Genomic DNA, 24,467 nt, shown 5'->3' with positions numbered 1-24,467 from the left:
AGGAGTATAAATGTAGTGGGTGTGATATTATTTATTTATTTATTTATACTTTATTACCACACGATACACCACAACAACATTTTAAACATATTTAAAGACAGTTACAGACTGTGAAGCACAACATTATTAATATCAATAATTATTATTTTATTTATTTTATAGTTTATCTTAATTAAAAACCTAAACTATCTGCTAAGTTTCCTTTTTTCGTGTACTTTCGAGGAAAAAATCAGCATCAAAATCGCCCTAGTGCGCACACTTTTGTCGAGAATTATACATACATATTACAGATTGCGCTTTGAACGTCAACGATAGTTCATTTGTTGCATGTAAAATTATGATATAATTACATTTGTCCATTAATTTCAGTTTCAATTGTAGGTTACAGGTTCTTAGTAAATCGTACACATAAAACTATTAGCTTTACACTGCGCGCGTTGCTACGCTTTTTCTATAATTATTTTTTATCGTACCAACATAGAAACCTTTGTGGGCTTATGCATAACACACTGCTAAAGATCAGGACATCATCAAATGCATAGTTTACGATTCTATAAAGGACATAACTACAGACAAACATTCATTTATATATATAGAGAGAGAGAGATAAAAAAAGGAATTGTAAGTAAGTTTAGTTTATATTTCTATTACTTTATAAACATATCAGAACGAAGTCTGCATAGTTGTATCGTTTTTCAATAATTGTTATCAAAAAAACATTATTTAACAGACGCGAAGTCGGGGCGGGTCACTATACGATTTAATATTATTTAAACCGCAGTAAACGTTATCATCTGGTCAGATGAAGTCGTTCGCCTGCAAACCTCAGTGGTCTTTTAAACTGGTTTTCATTCGACACAAAGGTGTACATTAGTACACCAAAATATCTATACGATACGAAAACATTGTGTTTGTGTAACTGATTAATAATATACCTATTACGATGAGGTGTGAAATACCCGAAGTGGGAAGATGCTGCTTCTGTTTTCCCTTGAGACTCGGACTAATTGTCTGGGGTTATCTAAAGCTAGTAAGTAAATTTCTGTCCGGCTTGATGTCACTGTTTTCCTGCTCTTTTACGTAATTTTATTCAAATATTTATATAATTAATATTTAAAAAAATGGCATTTTTCTTAATAAAGCATACATAATATATTTATATTTATGTTATGTCTATTTAAGGAAAAAATATGTAGTTGAATCAGTTGGCTGTTACCTATTACACTAACATTAAGTTGCTAACCGTAGGAACAGACGACCGACCGTGTGTGTAATGTTATTAATATTTATTTAAATTATTATTTACTAGCGACCCGACCCCGGCTTCGCACTGTTGCATAAACTATCACTATTCCTCTACTATATTATCCATGTATTATACATATAAACCTTCCTCTGGAACCACTCTATTTACTAAAGAAATCTAAGCATACAGACAGCATACAGTGACTGATGATATCCACGCGATTTGAATTACTTAAGAGACTACAAATCGGCAGTCCTTTAATACTATTGTAAAGCTAGGACGTGGACATACACTGATGACATTTTTCTGTTCTGAATTCTAATATTGATGTATTATTAAAATGTAATAGTTTTATACTTTTGATTGATCATAAATGAGCATACTAAAAATCGTTTGTTGCTTATCTTTAAACTTGTAGCACAATCAAAAACCACCGTAGAAAAGAAAATGAATTAAAAAAAAAAACACTACTTGGGTCATTTTTATTATTTATGTATATTTTTCGACAACTTGCGCTTGACCAAAAAATCAACGATGCTAGTTATTGTTTTCTAATGTTTACGCGAATTTTACTCATTTAATAAAACACTTTTTTTTCGGATTTTATCGCGGTTTATTGTTAACTTTTGATTCCCGACGTTTCGGATACTTTACAGCAACCATGGTCACGGGAGGACTGAGGTGTCAGACGTCCTAACGTTACAAAGTTATTCGAAACTACCCGACATACATCAATATTTATTTAGTCCTATCTACGCAGAATGTGCTAATTGAGTCTTTAATCTGTGGTAAATTATGCTTGGTTTTTGATTTAATTATATTAGTAACGTGACCATGGTTGCTGTAAAGTATCCGAAACGTCGGGAATCAAAAGTTAACAATAAACCGCGATAAAATCCGAAAAAAAAAGTGTTTTATTAAATGATGCTAGTTATCACAAAGAAAAACAAACGGTTATAACAGACAGTAATTACGAATACAACTTTCCTGTGCTATCGTTGCTTTTAGATTTCCCCAAACTGACCCAGATAGAAAGAAGGTTGTGTACAGTTTAACATTTGTCTGACTTCATTTTACATATATGTATACTGAATACAAACTCCTTCGCTTCAGCCTATCGCAGCGTATCTAAATCCTACGTATAGTTTAAATAACAAAATTTACTGAGGTATAAAAAAAATTACTTAAAAAGATAAAAATAAATCGGTATCTCAGTTTAATCTTTCCAAACTTACAAAGAATGTTTTTTTTTTTAGTTTATTGTCTTAAAAAAATAAAATATTAAAAAACAAGGTGTTGCGAACTAATATAAGTAACTTAAATACAAGTAAAAGAAACTTAAAAAATTAACCCCGTATTAGTAGTAGTAGTAGTTAGTAGTAGGCTGGCTTCTTTTTCTTTTATTCCAATTTTATTTCCAATGTCTTGGAAACTCCACAAGTTGACTTCACATTTGGTATAATAAAAGAAAACCCACAAACTCGCTAAAGAAGTCTGTTGTAAATTTGTAATTATAATTAAATGTTTTTGATAATTGCTACCTATTGGGGCGAAGTAATGGCAATAAGATCGTAAAAGTAATAGATATTTCGATGAATGCCTCAAATGTTTATCGAATTGGTAGCATACGCCAAGCTCAATGTCATTGTCTGGTGGTTATTGACCTTAGATCACATCCAGACGTGTTTATTATGCAAAAGTCATTTCTGTGTAATACAAATATTTTGTCCTGAGGTGTAACTGGGCAGTTAGTGTAAAACAAACAAAGTCCTGCTAACTAATTACACACAATGAATTCTCCGGCGTGATAATCATAATAGTTTTATTTATTTTTTTGTGTGTGTTGTATTATCGTGTATGTGTGTGTGTGTGTTTACTTTGGTAAAACAAATAGCCACATATAAGTTAGAATATTAATATCTTGTAAACGAAGGCTTATTATTATTATTTATTACTGGAAAATATTTAAAAACAATAATAATGATATTATGGGCGGTTTTAGATAAAAATTTTATCGCTTTGTCAACGGAAGCTTGGTAAGTCGTGTAATAATTGTGTTTACTCGCAAACAAATAAAAAGGATTCCAAAAATTTCCATTATCAGCTAATAATCAGACAGGTTATAAATAATTGTGTTCGTTAATCGACAACTAATACAACAACTTTAGGGATAGCTCAAATAGTACTCGACAGATTTTTATCAAATTAAAACCAGAACACATAACAAGCACCAAAATTCGATTAAAAATCTTTAATCGAAAAAAAAAGATTTATCAAAGTCGGTACACTCAGTAAAAAGTTGTGACGTAATTCGATGAAAAAATAGTCAAATAGATATGCATTAATAGAAATGACTCAAAAAGAACTTGTTACATCTCGCTTAAATTGAAATGGGACCAAATGACAAGTACCACCTTTCGATTAAAAAAGCATCATCGACATTGGTCTACTCAGTAAAAAGTTATGAGGTACCTAAGACACATAAAATCATAATTGTGTTCGATGGACCAGTAACACAACGTAATGTAGACGAAATAAAGTCAAGTAAATGCGCATTATTAGAAATAACTCAAAAACCACAAGTCAGATCTCTGTTAAATTCAAATAGAACCACATGATAACCTTTACTAGATAACCTTTCGAATAAAAAAGCATCATCGGAATCGGTCCACCCAGTAAGAAATATTGAAGTAACGACATAAAAACACAGTCGAATTGATAACCTCCTCCTTTCTTAGTGTCGGTTAGAAAATACAATCGAATTGAAAAACTCCATTTTTGAAGTCGTTTAAAAATTGAAAATGAAAACAAATCATATTTTTTTCTTCGTATATAAATCTTGGGGTTTAAATGTTTTGGTAAGCTATTTATGTACGGATACGTCACATTATCACATTGTTATGATGCAATAGCTGAAGCAGTTTGTTTATATATATTTAACCTAATGCATATTTTTTGTATACATAATGATTACCGATTTTAATTACCTGACATTTTTTTCTTCAATTTTACAGGCGGCCAGCTTGGTACTGCTGGTTGTGATACTCATGAACTTTATTATGAACTTGCAACGCCAGTACTACAGACATGATATTTCATTTATGACGTCTAACATTGTCAGCATTGGAACAATAATAGCTGATATAGTTTTTCACATAATATTTGCCATCGGAGCCCACAAGGTAAGCCTCATCGTCATAATAAAAATGCTTCACACTCAACAATACTTTACAACATCTCGTTTATTTTTGTACAATTTTAAAGGAGAGACATAAATCATTACAATATCTGTTTTAAATAAATAAATAAAAAATGTCTAGCTATATGAAACACTTACTCATGACCATGGGTTGCCTGGAAGAAATCTCTTTCAGAGATAAGTCCACCTTTGCCATAAACGTTACTATTATTTTATGTTTCTATATGTATTTTTGAGTGCAATAAAGTATATAATAATATTGAGAAAAGTCTAATCTTAGAGAGTAGTTTTTAACTACAGGCTATCATTAGGTAGAATGGAACTATATCTATGATAGGTTTCAAGCATGAATAACGTTAAAATTACATAGATGTCGATATATTTTGATTTCAATAACTTAGTTAAATTTAATCTAGGTTTATTAATTTATTAACGTGATTTTAAGTGACCATAATGTACTTAGTTATAAAGCCAGTCAAAATAAATGATACTGTTGAAAATTTTGTTCTGTGTTTTTTGCTTTATTTGTTTGTTTGAACACGTTAAGTCATCATTTTGCTAAAATTTCATGTCCTACTAATTCGTACTACTGTGTGGCTACGGTACTAAAGAATATAGCCACCCCCTCTCTTCCTGTGGGTGTCGTAAGAGGCGACTAAGGGATAACACAGTTCCGCTACCTTCTTGTAACTTAAAAAGCCGACCGGTGGCGGGATAACCTTCCAGTTGCTGGCTTTGAAATACACAACCGAAGACGGGCAGCAGCGTCTTCGGTGCGACAAAGCCAGCCTTGCGGTCACCAACCCTCCTGCCCAGCGTGGTAACTATGGGCAAAACACATGAGCTCACGTTATTTTTAGCGTAAACTTGTAGAGGCCTATGTCCAGCAGTGGACTGTATAGGCTGTAATGATAATGATGATTATGATGATGACTAATTCGTAGCTTCTATGAATAACAAATATATATTTTATTGTATATTTCAGAAAGATCCCAAGAAAATGGAACTGTTTTTAAAATTCTGTATATACATATTAGTGACCTACGTCTTAGGTTTATGTTATGCCCTTTTCGTTGCATTTGCTGGTCACATCTTCGCGTTTTTCTTCGGTTTAGTAATAGGGACGCTATTTTTTTCCTGCATCGGTAAGTAAGATGAAAATATAATATGAGTTTAAAAAACACTTTTATAATAATTATGTTTGTTTATTTGAATATTTTATTTATTAAAGGTCATATTATATATAGCCTTACAAAACAATTAAATTGACAATACATATTTCATATATTTTTATTTACTGTAACTTTTTTTTTGACTTATAATATAATTGGACTCATCATATAATTGGACTAGCTGATGAAAATGAGTTGCTATTTTAATCACACTGTACCAACTTATGCCTTCTAAATTTCATTTTCTAATAATCTAATAACCGTACACAAAACGAACGAAATAATTTGTATTCGTAACCGACTGTAAGCTCCATGTAATGTTGTTTTTATTTCTGCATCCATATCAGAAAATCCATAGTGTCCCTGCTGGCTAAAATATGAGTCTCTTATTTTTTTTTACAGTCATTGAAATCTATATAATGATCCTCATAAGGAGCGAGGTGGTGAAACTAAAGAGGGGATCAAATTTCCAATTCGTAAACCACAGTGCTGACGCCAACATTAATGTGGAAATTGATATAGATAGCAAAGCTATTCATTGATATTTATTGTAATTTTAATGTATATTTAAAAATGGTATGATATAATAAATGATGATGATGATGTGATGATGAAAAATATTATAATTAAATTGTAATGATAGTACTGGTCATGATTTTCTTATTTTGAATAATTTTTATCTCTCTTCTAATTGTACGTTTATGTTGAGTGCCTATATATCAAAATTTAAGGCTATTAACAATGATTAAAAATCATGATACTGTCATACTCTGTCACTGATAAAATATGTTATACCTAAAGCTTTAATAAGTACATACATATATATTAAATATTGAAATGCGATGTTATCAAAAAAAATTCAGTCTTATGATGAGGTATCTAATTCACACATTGACATTTATTGTAATGTAACACGTGGTTCAATAAGTCCCGAGACTAAGTACTAAAAAAAGGTCTTTTTTATAAAATTAATTTTTATTCATCAACATAGTCGCCTCCAAGAGCGATACAGTCCCTCCAACGCTTTTCTAACTTTTCTATCCCATGTGTGTAGAACGATTTGTCTTTGGCTTCAAAATAAGCCTCCGTTGCTGCGATAACTTCACTATTTGAGTCAAATTTCTTACCCTGAAGCATTTTTTTGAGGTCTGCAAACAGCCAGTAATCGCTGGGGGCCAAGTCTGGCGAATAAGGGGGATGAGGAAGCAATTCGAAGCCCAATTCGTTAATTTTGGCCATCGTTCTCACGGACTTGTGACAAGGCGCGTTGTCCTGGTGAAACACCACTTTCTTTTTGTTCATGTGAGGCCGTTTATCCGCAATTTCGTACTTCAATTGCTCCAATAAGCACATGTAATAGTCACTATTTATATTTTGCCCCTTTTCAAGGTAGTCGATGAAAAGTATTCCATGCGCATCCCAAAATATAGACGCCATAACCTTACCGGCCGATTTCTGAGTCTTTGGACGCTTCGGGCGGCTTTCACCAGCCGCTTTCCACTCCGCTGCCTGCCGATTGGATTCCGGAGTCAAATGGTATATCCAGGTTTCATCCATTGTTACATACCGACGTAAAAAATCCTTTTTATTATGATTCATCAGCGCCAAACATCACTCTGAATCATTGATACGTTTTTCATTTTGATTAGTTGTAAGCAAACGCGGCACCCACTTAGAAAAAAGTTTTTTCATGGCCAAATTTTTATGTAAAATTGTGAAAACACTACCAGCTGAAATCTTCACTATCTCGGCTATCTCTCGCACTTTTACCTTCCGATCTTCCAATACGATTTTGAGGACTTGGTTAATATTTTGTTGAGCCACTGCTTCATTTGGACGACCTGAGCATTCCCCATCATTGGTGTCCATGCGACCGCGTTTGAAGTCGGCATACCACCGACAAATGGTTGCTTTAGAGGGAGCTGATCCTGCATAACATTTTATAAGCCATTGCTGTGCTTCAACGGTATTTTTTCCCATTAAAAAACAATGTTTTATCAACACGCGAAACTCGTTTTTTTCCATTGTATCGAAATTACAACCGTAGCGTCACTTAAATGTTTCAAAATCAATAATTTTATTGTTCCATTTTTAAAAATTTGACACATATTCTTGTATTGATAGCCAGTACTTTTTAAAAATCAAAAGATTTTTTAATATATGCGCCATTTCCAGGTTAGTCTCGGGACTTATTAAACGATCTAGTATATATGTTGTGAAAAATATGATTCTGTAGGTGCTAACATATTAATATGTCGTTATGTTGTGTTCTTAAAAATACATATAACATGTTGCAATTACTTAAAAAGACACTTTAGTAACTCCTATTTCAAATCGAGTAAATAATATAAAAGTGAATCTATCAAATTTTGCCGGAAGATTGAACATCATTAGGTATACAGTTCTATCATGTAATTCTTACTATTAATATTTCACGTTTAACACAACAGCTTTTGTAGGTTAAATATTTACTTTATATAATGTTTTTATTTTTATTTTATTTTATGAAAGGCTAAAAATATCTAGTCTTGCAAATACTTGTGTTTTCCTTATATATACACATAGTTCTTAATACGTATTAGTTTTGTAATAACAAAAATAACGAAATCAAATGAAATTTCCATGAATTTATTTTCACCATCAACTTATTCGTTTGTCTTATAGTATTTTAAGTTGTAACAGAGGTATCGAATTTTGTACTTAATTATTTTTTAAATTAATCCTAGACCGTTGCAGATAGATTTATTTTTTATTTTTTCTGGATTGGCCTTGTGTCTCTCCACAAGCATCTGCATGGCTATCCATTAATTACCGGACTCCCTGTATATATATATAAATGAATAATAAAAGAAAAGGACTTAGAATCGATCCCTGTGGAACGCCAATTTTTAGCACAGATCTAGAAGATTTCTTTCCGCTTATTGATTCATATATTAGGTATATATGAAACATTGAGATTAAGAGCTTTACCATTAGCTCCGTAATACTCTAGTATTATGGTGTTAATGGTAGTATGAAGAATAAAGTGTGAGTGTCAGTGTGTGCTCTGACGCACGATAGTCCAGCTCCGAGGCACAAAAGAAGGCTTATTAGTCTAAGAAAAATATTAATACCATATCAAATGGTAAATAAACTGATCAAATTAATAATAATAATCTAATCATTTATTAGAAAACGTCGTCTATCGAAATTTCACCAGGGTTTCGATAGATGGCGTTACGAAAAACGTAACGAGGTCATTCATTCAGTAGATTTTACTACTCATATTTTTTTCATACCGAGGGCCTTATATATAAAATCGATTTTTAAGGAGTAAACTTCAAAAATATTACAGTCTACTTGACAAACTCGCAAGGATGGAAGAAATAGGATAATTATCTGATATAGGATAATTATTTGAGCATTATGTAAGCAGTGTGGTGCGTTCAGCATTAATTCTTGTACCTACTCCATGCTATGTCTTTCCCAGTAATCGAACTTACATACTTTTTTAGTTAAGACACCTTTCAATCTTTTTTTTAGTTCATAGAAGAAAGAAGAAGAAATATACTTTATTGTGCATACTACATAACATACATCTTTAAAAATAAAATTTTCAAAACAATATTATGCACAAACGCGGTCTTATCGCTAGGTAAGCGATTTCTTCCAGACAACCTTGGGGTAGAGGAGATTTTAAAATAAAAAGAGTAGGGTTATCAAAAGGCAAAACAGAAAATTAAAAATCATAGTTTGCTATCTTTTGCATGCTTGGGGTTTCTCTCAAAGATAGGATTAGAAATGAGCTTTTTTTTAATATTAAGCATCCAAATTATAATTTTATAATAAATAACGAGAGGCTTATTGTCAATGATACAACCGTTTTCTTAGGGATACATTTGGATTAAAATTTTCAGTGGAATTCCCATTTGTCATCCTTGAATGGTAGACTCAGCTCCGCAACATTAGCAGTTAGAAAAGTACGACAACTGACTGACGTTGCAACTGCACGCTTAATGTATTTTAGCTATTTTTATAGTGTTATGTCTTACGGTCTGTTACTGTGGGATAATGCTACACATATTGAGACTGTATTTATTTTGCAAAAAAGGCCTATTCGCGGCATTTACGACCTCGGAGCTCGAGTCTCCCCACGAGATGTTTTTCAAAAGGTAGACATGTTAACAATTGCTTCGCAATATATTTATAATAATATTATGTATACTCACCAGAATATTCATTGTTTTGAAATAAATAGTAATAATCGCATTGTGAACACGAGAAGGAATAACAAAATTGTAACTCCAAGTTTCCGACTGCGCAAAGTAAACGTCTCCTTTCTGGGTTATGGTATTCGCATGTATAATAAAATCCCACAAATAATTTTGGTATTGTCTCAACATAAATTTAAAGTTTTTGCAAAAAAATAACAATAATAGATAAAGCTTATTATTCGGTGCAGGATTACATAGGTGATAAAGATGTCTGGATTCAGTGTCGCTGTATTTTATGCAACATGTTACTAATTTTGCACTAAAACACAGTTTGTATATTATTTTTCAAAAGAGTAACTGCGGAGTTTTTTGCCCATTCTTCTCTGCAGAATATAAACTCCAATCATAGATCAGTCTGGTACCTCGCAGTTTTACCCGAATGTTCCCGGTGCCATTACATGGAAATCTGAAGATAAGAACAGCTTATGTGTTTTTGGAACTACTTATAAATGTTTCCTTTACAATGTTAGCGCAATAGATTTAAAAATAAATAAATGCAATATTGAAATAACTCCGCTTCATACTAACAATAATCTAATACAGATTATGTTCTAAGGCAATACACACACACACACACACACACAAATTTGGCACGAATATTATTAAGAAGTCGGGTCAACATATAGGCTACATATTATCACGCTATTACCTACGGGGAACGAGCAGTGAACCTTTATTTCTTCAACGCATTCTGTATCAACGTGTAATCTAACGACGTATATTTGAATGTTGTTGTTATTATGTTCATAACCATGCTATAAGCTAGCTTCACACTATAAAAATCACGCAATATAAGTAACTTAGACCGAGAAACATAATTAAATGAATATAAGTAGTATCAAGACAATTTTAAAGCAGCGCCATCTAGGAGATTTCATAAACATCATCATCAATCCCATTTTGGTTATAAATAATTTAAATTTGATCATGTTGGCGAGGTTAATAGTTGTTTTTAATATGTGCTGTGTGGCTACGGCACTAAAGAATTTAGCCACCCCCTCTCTTCCCGTGGGTGTCGTAAGAGGCGACTAAGGGATAACAAGGTTCCACAACCACCTTGGAACTTAAGAAGCCGACCGATGGCGGGATAACCATCCAACTGCTGGCTTTAAAAAACACAGGCCGAAGACGGGCAGCAGCGTCTTCGGTGCGACAAAGCCAGTACTGCGGTCACCAACCCGCCTGCCCAGCGTGGTGACTATGGGCAAAACACATGAGTTCACGTTATTTTTGGCGTCAACTTGTGGAGGCCTATGTCCAGCAGTGGACTGTATAGGCTGTAATGATTGATTGATTTAATATGTAATAAGAAGTAACTTGGGCTAGTTTTAATTTACAAATTTATTTATTTTATAACTCTGTGAACTGAACAAATAACTTTTTTGTTAAATTCCACGTGAACGAAGTCGCGGGCACAACTAGTATATATGTATATATATATATATATATATATATATATATATATAGCTAAAGTTATATGCATATATGTACATATTATAGCTTGCGTTTCGAACGTTAAAGATAGTTCATTTATTGCATGTCAAATTATGATCTAGTTTTGTTTGTTCATTATTTTAAGTTTCAATAGTACATGCACATAAAACTATTTGTTTATAAAATATGATAGTTGTTGATGAACTTTATAGCGATAAAAAACGAATTGTAATTAAGTTTAATTTATACTTCTATTACTTTATAAACATATCAGAACGAAGTCTGCATAGTTGTATCGTTTTTCAATAATTGTTATCAAAAAAACATTATTTAACAGACGCGAAGTCGGGGCGGGTCACTATACGATTTAATATTATTTAAACCGCAGTAAACGTTATCATCTGGTCAGATGAAGTCGTTCGCCTGCAAACCTCAGTGGTCTTTTAAACTGGTTTTCATTCGACACAAAGGTGTACATTAGTACACCAAAATATCTATACGATACCAAAACATTGTGTTTGTGTAACTGATTAATTATATACCTATTACAATGAGGTGTGAAATACCCGAAGTGGGAAGATGCTGCTTCTGTTTTCCCTTGAGACTCGGACTAATTGTCTGGGGTTATCTAAAGCTGGTAAGTAAATTTCTGTCCGGCTTGATGTCACTGTTTTCCTGCTCTTTTACGTAATTTTATTCAAATATTAATATAATTAATAATTAAAAAAATGGCATTTTTCTTAATAAAGCATACATAATATATTTATATTTATGTTATGTCTATTTAAGGAAAAAATATGTAGTTGTATCAGTTGGCTGTTACCTATTACACTAACATTAAGTTGCTAACCGTAGGAACAGACGAACTGTGTATGTATGTATGTTATGGATATTAATTTTAATTGTTATTTATATCCATGCGATCTGAATTACTTAAGAGACTATAAATCGGCAGTCATTTAATTCCTTAATAAAGCTAGAGCATACACACACTTCAGCATATCGCAGTCCACTGCTGGAAATAGGCCTTCCACAAGTTTGCGCCAAAAATGGCGTGAACTTATGTGTGTTTCCCATAGTCACCACGCTTGGCAGGCGGGTTGGTGACCACAGGGCTGGCTTTGTCGCACTGTGTTACTGTGTTATCCCTTAGTCGCCTCTTACGACACCCACGGGAAGAGATGGGGTGGCTATATTCTTTACTGCCGTAGCCACACAGCGTAAGCTAGAACACACAAGTTCACGCCACTTTTGGTGTGAACTTGTGGAGGCCCGTGTCCAGCGGTGGACTGCGATAGGCTGAAGTGAGTGAGTGAGTGGGTGAGTTGTATACTTTTGATTGATTATAAATGAGCAAACTAAAATCATTTGTTGCTCTTCTTTGGACTTGTAGTACAATCAGAAACCGATGTAGAAAAGGAAATGATATTTAAAAAAAACGCTATTTTCGGATTTATTTTTTATTATTTATGTATATTTTTCGACAACTTGCGCTTGACCAAAAAATCAACGATGCTAAAGTTATTATCACAAAGAAAAACAAATAGTTAATAACAGACAATATTTACGGATACAACTTTTCTGTGTTATCGTTACTTTTAGATTTCCCCAAAGTGACCCAGATAGAAAGAAGGTTGTGTCAAGTCTAACATTTTCTTGATTTAAAAAAAAATAATCCCGCATTAGTAGGAGTAGTAGTTAATAGTAGGCTGGCTTCTTTTTCTTTTATTTCAATTTTATTTTCAATGTCTTAGAAACTCCACAAGTTGAGTTCACATATGGTATAGTAAAAAAAAAAAAAACTCGCTATAGAAATCTGTTGTAATTCTAATTAAATGTTGTTGATAATTGCTATCTATTTGAGGCGAAGTAATGGCAATAAGATAGTAAAAGTAATAGATATTTCAATGAAAGCTTCAAATGCTTATCGAATTGAAGGCATACGCCAAGCTCAATGTCATTGTCTGGTGGTTATTGACCTTTCAACACGTCCAGACATGTTTATTATGCAAAAGTCATTTCTGTGTGATACAAATATTTTGGCCTGAGGTGTAACTGGATAATTAGTGTAAATGAAACAAAGTACTGCTAACTAATTACACACAATGAATGCTCCGGCGTGATAATCATAATAATTTTAGTCTAGAGCAGATAAACTGACATGTTTTTAAGAATAATATAATATCATAAACAAATTTTGTATTGTAATACTCATCCTTTAAAAACAATGTAGTAACTATACCTAACAGTATTATTATTCGCGTTACAAGTTTTTCTCTTACAATTTTTTAGTAATCCGTTAAGCAGGGTAACTGTCATTTAATTATTATGTAATTAAATAAGACTGAATCAAGAGTATTACTTTATTTACCGACTTAAAAAAGGAGGAGATTCTAAATTCGATTATATTGTTTTATGTGTGTTGTATTATCGTGTATGTGTGTATGTGTGTTTACTTTGGTAAAACAAATAGCCACATATGATATTAATATCTTGTAAACAAAGGCTAATTATTATTATTTATTACTGTAAAATATTGAAATACAATAATAATGATATTATGGGCGGTTTTAGATAAAACTTATATCGCTTTGTCAACGGAAGCTTGGTAGGTCGTGTAATAATTGTGTTTGCTCGCAAACAAAAAAAAAAAGGATTCCAAAAAATTCCATTATCAGCTAATAATCAGACAGGTTATAAATAATTGTGTTCGTTAATCGACAACTAATACAACAACGTTAGGGATAGCTCGAAAAGTACTCGTCAGATTTTGTTGAAATTTATACGAGAAAACATAACAAGCACCAGATAAAAAGATTTATCAAAGTCGGTACACTCAGTTGAAGGTTGTGATGTAAGTCGATGAAAAAAATAGTCAAATAGATATGCATTAATAGAAATGCCGTGCGGTGGACGCCCTTTCTTCCCGTGGGTGTCGTAAAAGGCGACCGAGGGATAAACCTGGCTCAAAATCATCAGGGCCCTGGAGAAGGAAAACCCGGAATGGGGTCTCCGTCAAGCATTCGTGGCATAGCTCTAAAATGTGAAAGACTCCTGCAGCCGAACTGGCTCGACACGTATCGACTCGTCGTTCCTGTGGGCCTAGCCAGTGAGGTCGAGAGGGTGGCGCAGAGCTTAGGCAACTCTGCGTTTTCCTGAAGAGTGTCCTAGGCGACACAGTGTCTGTCTGACAGTGTCTAAATCATCTGACATAGACGGACTAAGGCCAATGATTGATTGATTGAATAGAAATGACTCAAAAAGTACTTGTTATATCTCGTTTAAATTGAAATCGGACCATATGACAAGTACCACCTTTCGATTAAAAAAGTATCATCGAAATGGATCTACTCAGTAAAAAGTTATAAGGTAACACACATAAAATAATAATTGTGTTTGCTTGCAAACGATGGACCAGTAACATAACGTAACGTAGACGAAAAAAGTCAACCAAATGCTCATTATTAAATATAGCTCAAAAACCACGCGTCAAATCTGTATTAAATTTAAATGGGACCACATGACAAGTATCACCTTTCGATTAAAATAAGGATAATCGGAATCGGTCCACCCAGTAAGAAGTAATGAGGTAAGATGTAAAAAATACAGTCGACTTGATAACCTCTCCTTTCTTGGTGTCGGTTAAAAATACAATCGAATTAAGCAACTCCTCCTTCTTTTTAAATCGGTGAAAAAATTGAAAATCAAAACAAATCATATTTTGTTAGTCGTATATAAATGTTGGGCTTTAAATGTTTTGGTAAGCTATTAATTTATTTACGGATGCTTCACATTGTCACATTGTTATGATATAATAGCTGAAGCAGTTTGTTTATATATAATTAACCGAATACATATTTTTTGTATACAAAATGATTACCGATTTTACTTACCTAACATTTTTTCTTCAATCTTACAGGCAGCCAGCTTGGTATTACTGGTTGTGATACTCATGAGCTTTATTACGAACTTGCAGCGCCAGAACTACCCACATGATATTTTATTTCTGGGGTCTAACATTTTCTACATTGGTTCATTATTTGCTGATATAGTTTTTCATATAATATTTGCCGTCGGAGCCCACAAGGTAAGCCCCATCACCATATTAAAAATTTCCTTACACTCAACGGCCTCCACTACGATTTACTACAACGTGGATCCAGAAGCATACCTAATACACAAGCACAAACCTCCACACCACGGCAAACGCCTGTGTGGCCAATAAAGGTATGTCCTGTGCGAGGATCGAGTAACCAACAACTGCAATTGCAACAGCTAGTGTTGTGACCGTTGCGCTAACGCGTTGTCAAGTAGGCTTATGATATATAAAAACACACACGACATTAAAATTAAAGCTATTATTTTGATAAGTGCATTACGTTTATAACATGGCTTGTAGAAAACCAAAATTTATTTTACTAATCTAAAGGAATTTTGGTTTATCAGATAATAAATTATATTTTCGCTATTAACGTCAGTAATTTTATTTAAATGCACTTTATTGTTTACAATTTCAATTGTGCATCTAAATACTTTTGAGTTAATTAACTAGTGCAAAACTTTTCTTTTTGAATTCTGTAATCGATTATAGTTGAATCGATACACACTTAATTTGAAACTATCTTTCTCATTTTTCTCCGCTTCCAGATTCAGAATTGAGCTGTTTTATTTTTGTTTTATAATAAAAAATATAGCCAATATATTAAACCGTATCTCTACTTGTTACATTTTGGCCCACTAGTCCCCCATCTCCTTTAGCAGAGAGGCAGCCTCAATCAAGTGTGGATGCTGCGTTCGGAAAAAGCTGTAGTAGCCAAACTATACAAATAGTTGTCATTTATTCAAATTACTAGCTTACTAGTGTTTTCACTCGCATTGTTATATAGCCTTCATCAGGAAATGGACTATCCAACACAAAAATATATTTTTTCTTTTTAAGAAGTAGTTTCTCAAATTAGCACGTTTAAATAAACAAACAAAGCTTATAATATTAGTGTGGCTATGCCTTTTACAATCGATATACTTGAGCGTTGGAGGATCAGTCTATACCTACTGGGGACAAGAGAACTGGTGCAGTTTTGCTCGAAGAATTGCGATTCGTCGGTAAAATTCTGCATGCTAGCAATTTTGGCACTATGCCACGCGAACATGATTTTACACATTTTTACAGAATTTCTATGTTTTGAATCGTAAATATATAATATGATGATAAATAAAAGACTTGAAAAGGAAAAGGCTTTGAATAAATAAATATTATATACACTGCTTTCAAAAGTCTTTAGTAGGTATAGGTCGTTACTAGAATAAACTCAAATTGTTTTTCATTCTCTCAATCGCTAGCCTTATATAAAGGTCAATAAAATTTAGCAATACATTGATATATTTATTACAAAAAATATGAATACTAACATTTCATCTATTACAATATTGCAAACATTGATTTGTACAATTTTAAAGAGACAAAAATCATTAATGTCTATTTTAAGCGAATTAAAAGTCTAATCTTAGAGAGTAGTTTTTGACTACAGGCTATCTTAAGGTAGAATGGAACTATCTATCTAATAACGTTAAAATTATATTGATTTTGATGATAATATAAGTAAACTAGCTGACTCGGCAAACGTTGTCTTGCTGCTAAACGCTTTTTAAAAATAGGGGTTGATAGTAGAAGGATGAAAATTATGGGTTGTATGTATTTTTAACGCCAAATCATAATAAAATAAAAAATAAATAATTTATCTAAAAATTAAAAAATATATATATATATATATATTGGGTGGACTACCCTTAACATTTAGGGGGATGAAAAATATATGTTGTTCGATTCTCGGACCTACCCAATATGCACACAAAATTTCATGAGAATCGGTCAAGCCGTTTCGGAGGAGTTTAACTACAAACACCGCGACACGAGAATTTTATATATTAGACTAGCTGACTCCGCAAACGTTGTTTTACCATATATTTTATTAACCCCCTTAACCCCCCTCCCCCTTTTAACTTAGTGGTATGAAAAATAGATGTTTTTCGATTCGCAGACCTACCCAATATGCACACAAAATTTCATGAGAATCGGTCAAGCCGTTTCGGAGGAGTTTAACTACAAACACCGCGACACGAGAATTTTATGTATAAGTCCAATGTCAATAAATAAATAAAATAATAATTATACAGTTTTTTTTTGTTTGTGACAGTCACAAAGTGTTCATTGCTCGCTATGTTACAACTTAAATGTAATTTTTTTTTATTTTCATTGGACCTTTTTCGTTTTAATTTTTCAAAATCATAAAATTAACTGAGAGTACGGAATGGATAAATGGTTATATAGGTTAGTATAAATAAATGATTGTTGTGTTTTTGTGGTGAGTAAGGTGACCAGGGCTCCTGGGGGAGATTCGGGGTAAGGTCGGCAACACGCTTGCAATGCTTCTGGTAATCGCTTACCATCAGGTGAGCCGTATTCTTGTTTGGCAACCTAGTTGTATAAAAAATATTATAAATATTTATCATGTCTTATTTTTATCCTAACAGTTGGGATAATTTTTTTTAAATTATCTCATCTGTTATGCTACGAAAAGAGATACATTTTTTCGATTTTGGAATATTTTTATTTTATTAATCGTTGTAGCGTAATATTTTATAGATTGCTTTCGTCAATGAATTGGCTCTCAAATATCATATCATATATTATATTAATACACTTAGGTTAAGATATTTGCCTTCCTATTTGGGAAAAATCTCACAATTACTCCACATAAATTGTATATCGCACGCAATCGCAATTGTATGGACTGTTGGTGTGTTGGCGTGTTGGCGAATTGACGTGTTGGCGTGTTGGCGTATTAGCACATTGGCGTGTTGGCGCATTGGCGTTTTGGCGTGTTGGACTGTTGGTGTGTTGGCGTGTTGGCGAATTAGCGTGTTGGCGTGTTGGCATGTTGGCGTATTGACACATTGGTGTGTTGGCGTGTTGGCGAATTGGCATGTTGGCGTGTTGGCGTATTGGCACATTGGCGTGTTGGCGTGTTGGCGTGTTGGCGTGTTGGCGTGTTGGCGTGTTGGCGTGTTGGCGCATTGGCGTGTTGCCGTGTTGGCGTATTGGTGTGTTGGCATGTTGGCGTGTTGGACTGTTGGTGTGTTGGCGTGTTGGCGAATTGACGTGTTGGCGTGTTGGCGTATTAGCACATTGGCGTGTTGGCGCATTGGCGTGTTGGCGTGTTGGTGCATTGGCGTATTGGCGTGTTGGCGTGTTGGCGTGTTGGCGCATCTGCGTATTGGCGTGTTGGCATGTTAGCGTGTTGGACTGTTGGTGTATTGGCGTGTTGGCGAATTGACGTGTTGGCGTGTTGGCGTATTGGCACATTGGCGTGTTGGCGCATTGGCATGTTGGCGTGTTGGTGCATTGGCGTATTGGCGTGTTGGCGTATTGGTGTGTTGGCATGTTGGCGTGTTGGACTGTTGGTGTGTTGGCGTGTTGGCGAATTGGCGTGTTGGCGTGTTGGCGTGTTGGCGTATTGGCACTTTGGAGTGTTGGCGTATTGGCGTGTTGGCGTATTGGCGTGTTGGCATGTTGGAGTGTTGGCGTGTTGGAGTTTGGGCATGTTTGCTTATTGGCGTGTTAAGTTAAGCGGACAATAAAAAAAATATCGATGTTTCCGATTTTAGTAGTTTTCTAATATGCAATGAAACAAAACTAATGAATGAAAACTATTGCTAACGGGCGTCAGATGTAGCCCGGACGACGACCACTGACTACTGCGCTCAGTCAGGCGTATTGGCTTTCTACATATAAATTATATAATGTGTATATAAATTTTATATACATTATAATAATTATAATTATATACATTATAATTATATACACATTATATAATTTATATGTAGAAAGCCGGTAGAGATAACTCTAGCAGAAGTCTCTTCCAGCTAACCTGCGGTAGTTGTTTTATTTATTTTCTATTTTTTATTTTATTACTGGACCTTCATTTGGACAAAATATCTGTGTTGTTACGGCAATAAAATATATAGCCGCCCCCTATCTTCCCGTGGGTGTCGTAAGAGGCGACTAAGAGATAACGCAGTTCCACTACCACCTTGGAACTTAAAAAGCCGACCGGTGGCGGGATAACCATCCAACTGCTGGATTTGAAATACACAGGCTGAAGACGGACAGCAGCGTCTTCGGTGCGACAAAGCCAGCCCTGCGGTCACCAGTCCGCCTGCCCACCGTGGTGACTATGGCAAACACACATGAGGAGCTTGAACTTGCGGAGGCCTATGTCCAGCAGTAGACTGTATCAAGCTAAAGTGAAGATGATGATGATGATGAACATGGAATCGACTATCTGTTTAAGAGTTATATCAAGTTAGTCAGTCAGTCCACTGCTGGACAAAGGCCTCACTGAGTTCGCGCAAGACATCCCGGTTTTCCGCAATATAACAATATATTTATAATTATGTAACAATATAATTACTAGCTGTGCCCGCGGCTTCGCCCGCGTTTAAATCAGTGTGTCACAAAGTTTTCCCAGCAAACTTCTAGTGAAACTCAAAATCTCATCAAAATCGGCTTAGTCGTTCCGTAAACCGTCGTCCTCTCGTCCTCTCGTTGTCATCCGTCCTATCGTCCTCTTGAAGCCCTCTCTCCATTGGTAAAACCGCATGAAAAGCCGTTCAGTAAATTTTGAGAATGGAATCGATCACATACACTTTTGGGGACTTATTGTTATAATACACTAACTGTTGCCCGCGACTACGTTCGCGTGGTTATGAAGATATGCATTACTATCAAGATGTTTAAGCAAATTATTTTTTTTATTTCAGTCACTTGAAATGCTTATCACGCTGAGTAATTTTTTAAAAGGCACAATTTAGTATAATTTATTAGTTATTTTTATAAAACTCTCTAGACACCACATTTTTAGTTTTATTTTCAGGCTGCAGTATAAATAACCTAGCAGGCGAACTTATAGCTGCTGTATATGTTTCATACAAACTACCAACCCCAATCAAACGCCCTTAGCAGTGGAATATCAAAAATCCGTTCTTAGCGGACGTTTACTAACTATAATCTACCTCCCTGCTAAATTTCATCTTTGTCCATCCTGGATGGATGGACCATCCAGCGGTTTTTGAGTTCTCGCGATGAGTGAGTCAGTTCCTCCTTCAGACCTTTCTTTTATATATATATATATATATATATATATATATATATATATATATATATATATATATATATATTACGATGCATTATTTGGACTCCTTTTCACCATCTATAGAGCATACATTTTAAATTTCGTCTCTTACTTTAAAAACATAAGCCTTTCATACAAACTTCCGACCACCGTTTTATCCTCTTAGGTGTCGAGTTTCGTAAAATTCGTTCTTAGTGGATGTTTACTTCCTATACAAAACGTACTTGCCAAATTTCAAGTATGTAGGTGTGATAGTTTCGGAGATTTCGTGATGAGTGAGTCAACCTACCATCCCCCGTTTTTACCCCAAAAGGGAGTTGGTTTCTAAAGATACATTATTTGGACATCTTCTCACCATCTATAGAGCATACATTTTAAATTTCAAGTATCTTACTTCAAAAACATAGGATTTTCATACAAACTTCCAACCCCCGTTTCACTCCCGTAGGGGTGGAGTTTCGTAAAATCCGTTCTTAGCGGATGTCTACGTCCTATAAGCTTACCTGATAAATTTTAAGTTTGTAGGTGTTATAGTTTTGGAGATTCCGTGATGGGTGACCTTTCGCTTTTATATATATATATATATATATATATATATATATATATATATATATATATATATATATAAAAGCGAATATATAGATTATTTTTTGATTTAAATACGCTTCAGCCTGTAATATCCCACTGTTTATCCCTCTGTGCTCAGGTAGGTTAAGGAGCAGAGCTCAATCCCCTACGCAACTCCAATGTGGGCTGGACTAAAATAATTTATTTTAATTTGATTTAGTTTATTAATTTATTGACTTGATTTTATGTGAAGTATAAAATGATGCGGCTATATATAGCCAGTCAAATTAAATGCTACTTTTAAAATTTAGAACTGAGTATATCATCATTTTGCTAAAATTTCATGCCCTACTAATTCGTAACTTCATTGGATAACACATATATATTTTTTGTATATTTCAGAAAGATCCCAAGAAAATGGAACTGTTTTTAAAATTTTGTATATACACATTGGTGACGTACGTCTTGGGTTTATGTTATGCCCTTTACCTTACATTTTCTGGTTACTTCTTCGGGTTTATCTTCGGTTTAGTAATAGGGACGCTATTTTTTTCCTGTATCGGTAAGTAACATGGAAGTAAAATTTAACATTAAAAAACTTTAAAAACATGTTTGTTTCCATGAATATTTATTTATTAAAGTTTAAATTATATACAATATCCACGAAACAATTGAATTGACAATACATATTTCATAGATTCTTACGCCGTGAGGTTACGGCAGTAAAGAAAATAGCCAGCCCCTCTCTTCCCGTGGGTGTCATAAGAGATGACTAATAGGATAATAAAGTTCCACTACCACCTTGGAACTTACAAAACCGACTGGTGGCGGGATAACCAGCTAACTGCTGGCTTTGAAATACACAAGCCGAAGACGGGCAGCAACGTCTTCGGTGCGATAAAGCCAGCTCTGCGGTTACCAATCCGCCTGCCCAGCGTGGTGACTATGGGCAAAACACACGAGTTCGCGCCATAATCGTATATCGATAGGTTGAAGTGATATTTTTTTTGCCACAAGACAATATAATTATAAAATGAAATCGTCAAAGAGACTTTAAGCATGTTTTGAGGTTTTATTTATATTATAATTGCACTGTCTGTTTAAAATGAGTTGCTATTTTAATCACATTGTACCAAATTATGCCTTCTACGTTTTCATTTTCTAATAATATATTACCCGTACACATAACTCTCCAGATATATCGGATGCCCCGAAATAATTCGTATTCGTAACCGTCTGTAAAGTCCATGTAATGTTGTTTTTATTTCTGCATCCATATCAGAAAATCCATAATGTCCCTGCTGGTTAAAATATGGGTCTCTTATTATTATTTTTTTACAGTTATCGAAATCTATATAATGATCCTCATAAGGAGCGAGGTGGTGAAACTGAAGAGGGGATCAAATTTCCAATTCGTAAACCACAGTGCTGACGCCAACATTAGTGTGGAAATCGACGTAGATAACAAAACTATTTATTAAAATTTATTGTAAGTTTAATGTATATTTAAAAATGTTATAATTAAATTTTATTAATAGTACTGGCCACGATTTTCTTATTTTGAATATTGTCCGTCAAGCATTCTAATTGTATGTTTATGTAGAGTAACTTAAATATTAATATTTAAATTTAAAATTTTATAAATAATTATAAATCATGATACTGTCATACTATGTCGCTGATAATAGATATTATACCTAATACAAGTAAGCTTAATAAGTGCATATATATATTTAATATTTAAATACGATGTTATCAAAAAAAAAATTCAGTCTTATGCCAATGAAGTATCTAATTCACACATTGACATTTATTGTAATGTACATGAATAATAGTTTTGAAAAATATGATTCTGTAGGTGCATACATATTATCATGTCTTTATGTTTTGTTGCTGAAAAATACATATTATATGTTGCAATTACTTAAAAATACTCCTTAGTAACTCCTATTTAAAATCGAATAAAGAATATAAAAGCGAATCCATCAAATTGGCCTGAAGAAATTGTTTTTACCAGAAACTTGACATCATTAAATACAAAGTACTATCATGTAATTCTTAACATTAATATTTCACGTTAACAACAACACGGTATAACTTTTGCATAATATAAATATTCACTTTTTATAAAATTTTATTTTTATTTTTATGAAAGGCTAAAAATGTCTAGTTTACACCTTTGCTAAAATCTCCAGACTTATTTTTGTATACTATGGTACATCTCTGAGGCTTAAGATCATAAACGACTGAGTAACTTTCATTATCATATTGGGATAATTGTATTTTTATAGCTTATATAACGGAATGAGCTCGTTATAGCCACAGGGTGACCTATCCTAAAAGCCTTGGCGAAACTCTTTAACGCCGTCATTCACCGAGGTACCACGCCGGAGGCGTGGTCCAGGAGTGTGTGATTGTTCTTCAAAAGAGGCGATAAGTCTCCCTTGAGGAATTACAGACCGATGTCACTTCTGAGCCACGCATATAAGCTGTTTTCGAGGGTCGTAACGAATCGCCTTGCCACAAGACTCGACGAATGCCAACTACTGGAGCAGGCTGGGTTTCAAAATGGCTACAGCACCGAAGAGAACATACGTACTGTTCGGTAGATTATATAAATGACTGTAGAGTATAACCATCGAATTAGGCCGAAACGAGGTGTAAAGCCAACCCGCCTGCCCAGCGTGGTGACTATGGGCAAAACACATGAGTTCACGTTGTTTTTGGCGTGAACTTGTGGAGGCCTATGTCCAGCAGTGGACTGTTTAGGCTGTAATGAGGTGTAAAGGAAGCTGATGATGCCGAATGTGCCGAGATGTGGACACTGACAAAGGGACTAGTTCACAAGATTTAAGTCCCTAAAAATGCAATGGAATAGGCTATGGTTAAGGTATCTCAAAGATAGAATCACAAATGAGACTATCCGCGAGAGAACGAAAGTAACCGACGTAGCCCCTAGAATCAGCAAGTTGAAGTAACAGTGGGGTCATCTGTGTCGCAGGACCGATGGCCTCTGAAGCAGACGTGTCCAGGAGTTGAGGCCGCGAGTTGGCAAACGCAGTGTTGGACGTCCTCCGGCATACTTGACCGATCATCTACGTAAAATTGTCGGTGAGGGCTGGATGAGGATTGCGGAAAACCGGGATGGACTGCGATAGGCTGATGTGATGATGACAATAATATGATGATATACTTGTAAATAAATTATTGCATAATAACCGATTTTGTTTTTTTTTTTATGCAAATTTTACAGCCATGTTTGAATTAAATGATTATTTTTAAAAAGTTTCCTTATTTGTAAATTGTAATAATTTAAAATATATTAAAAACATTGACAATTATAAGAGATTAGATTTTATGACTAGCGTAATCAATGAAATATAAAATTAGAATAGAAGTAATTTT

General features: G+C 34.1%; 1 protein-coding gene across 3 annotated transcripts; it reads left to right on the top strand.

Moving 5' to 3' along the window:
* Positions 1–661: 661 nt before the first annotated feature.
* Positions 662–22,993, top strand: LOC123660860. 3 transcript variants are annotated; one of them, XM_045595889.1, is made up of 4 exons: positions 662–1,030; positions 4,261–4,428; positions 5,431–5,590; positions 6,020–6,381. In XM_045595889.1, exons 1-4 carry the CDS (start codon positions 944–946, stop codon positions 6,157–6,159), a joined length of 555 nt encoding a protein of 184 aa, XP_045451845.1. In that variant the 5' UTR covers positions 662–943; the 3' UTR covers positions 6,160–6,381. The 3 variants fall into 3 exon arrangements, with proteins under 3 accessions (XP_045451845.1, XP_045451844.1, XP_045451843.1); XM_045595888.1 differs by lacking the exons at positions 4,261–4,428; positions 5,431–5,590; positions 6,020–6,381 and adding exons at positions 15,224–15,391; positions 21,465–21,624; positions 22,404–22,993 and having other exon boundaries at positions 740–1,030; XM_045595887.1 differs by lacking the exons at positions 662–1,030; positions 4,261–4,428; positions 5,431–5,590; positions 6,020–6,381 and adding exons at positions 11,643–11,941; positions 15,224–15,391; positions 21,465–21,624; positions 22,404–22,993.
* The last annotated feature ends 1,474 nt before the right edge of the window (positions 22,994–24,467 follow it).

This window comes from Melitaea cinxia, chromosome 16 (assembly GCF_905220565.1).
Source record: "Melitaea cinxia chromosome 16, ilMelCinx1.1, whole genome shotgun sequence".
Classification (NCBI taxonomy): Eukaryota; Metazoa; Arthropoda; class Insecta; order Lepidoptera; family Nymphalidae; genus Melitaea; species Melitaea cinxia.
Note: the sequence above shows the minus strand (reverse complement) of the source record. Positions and strands in the feature narration are given on the sequence as shown.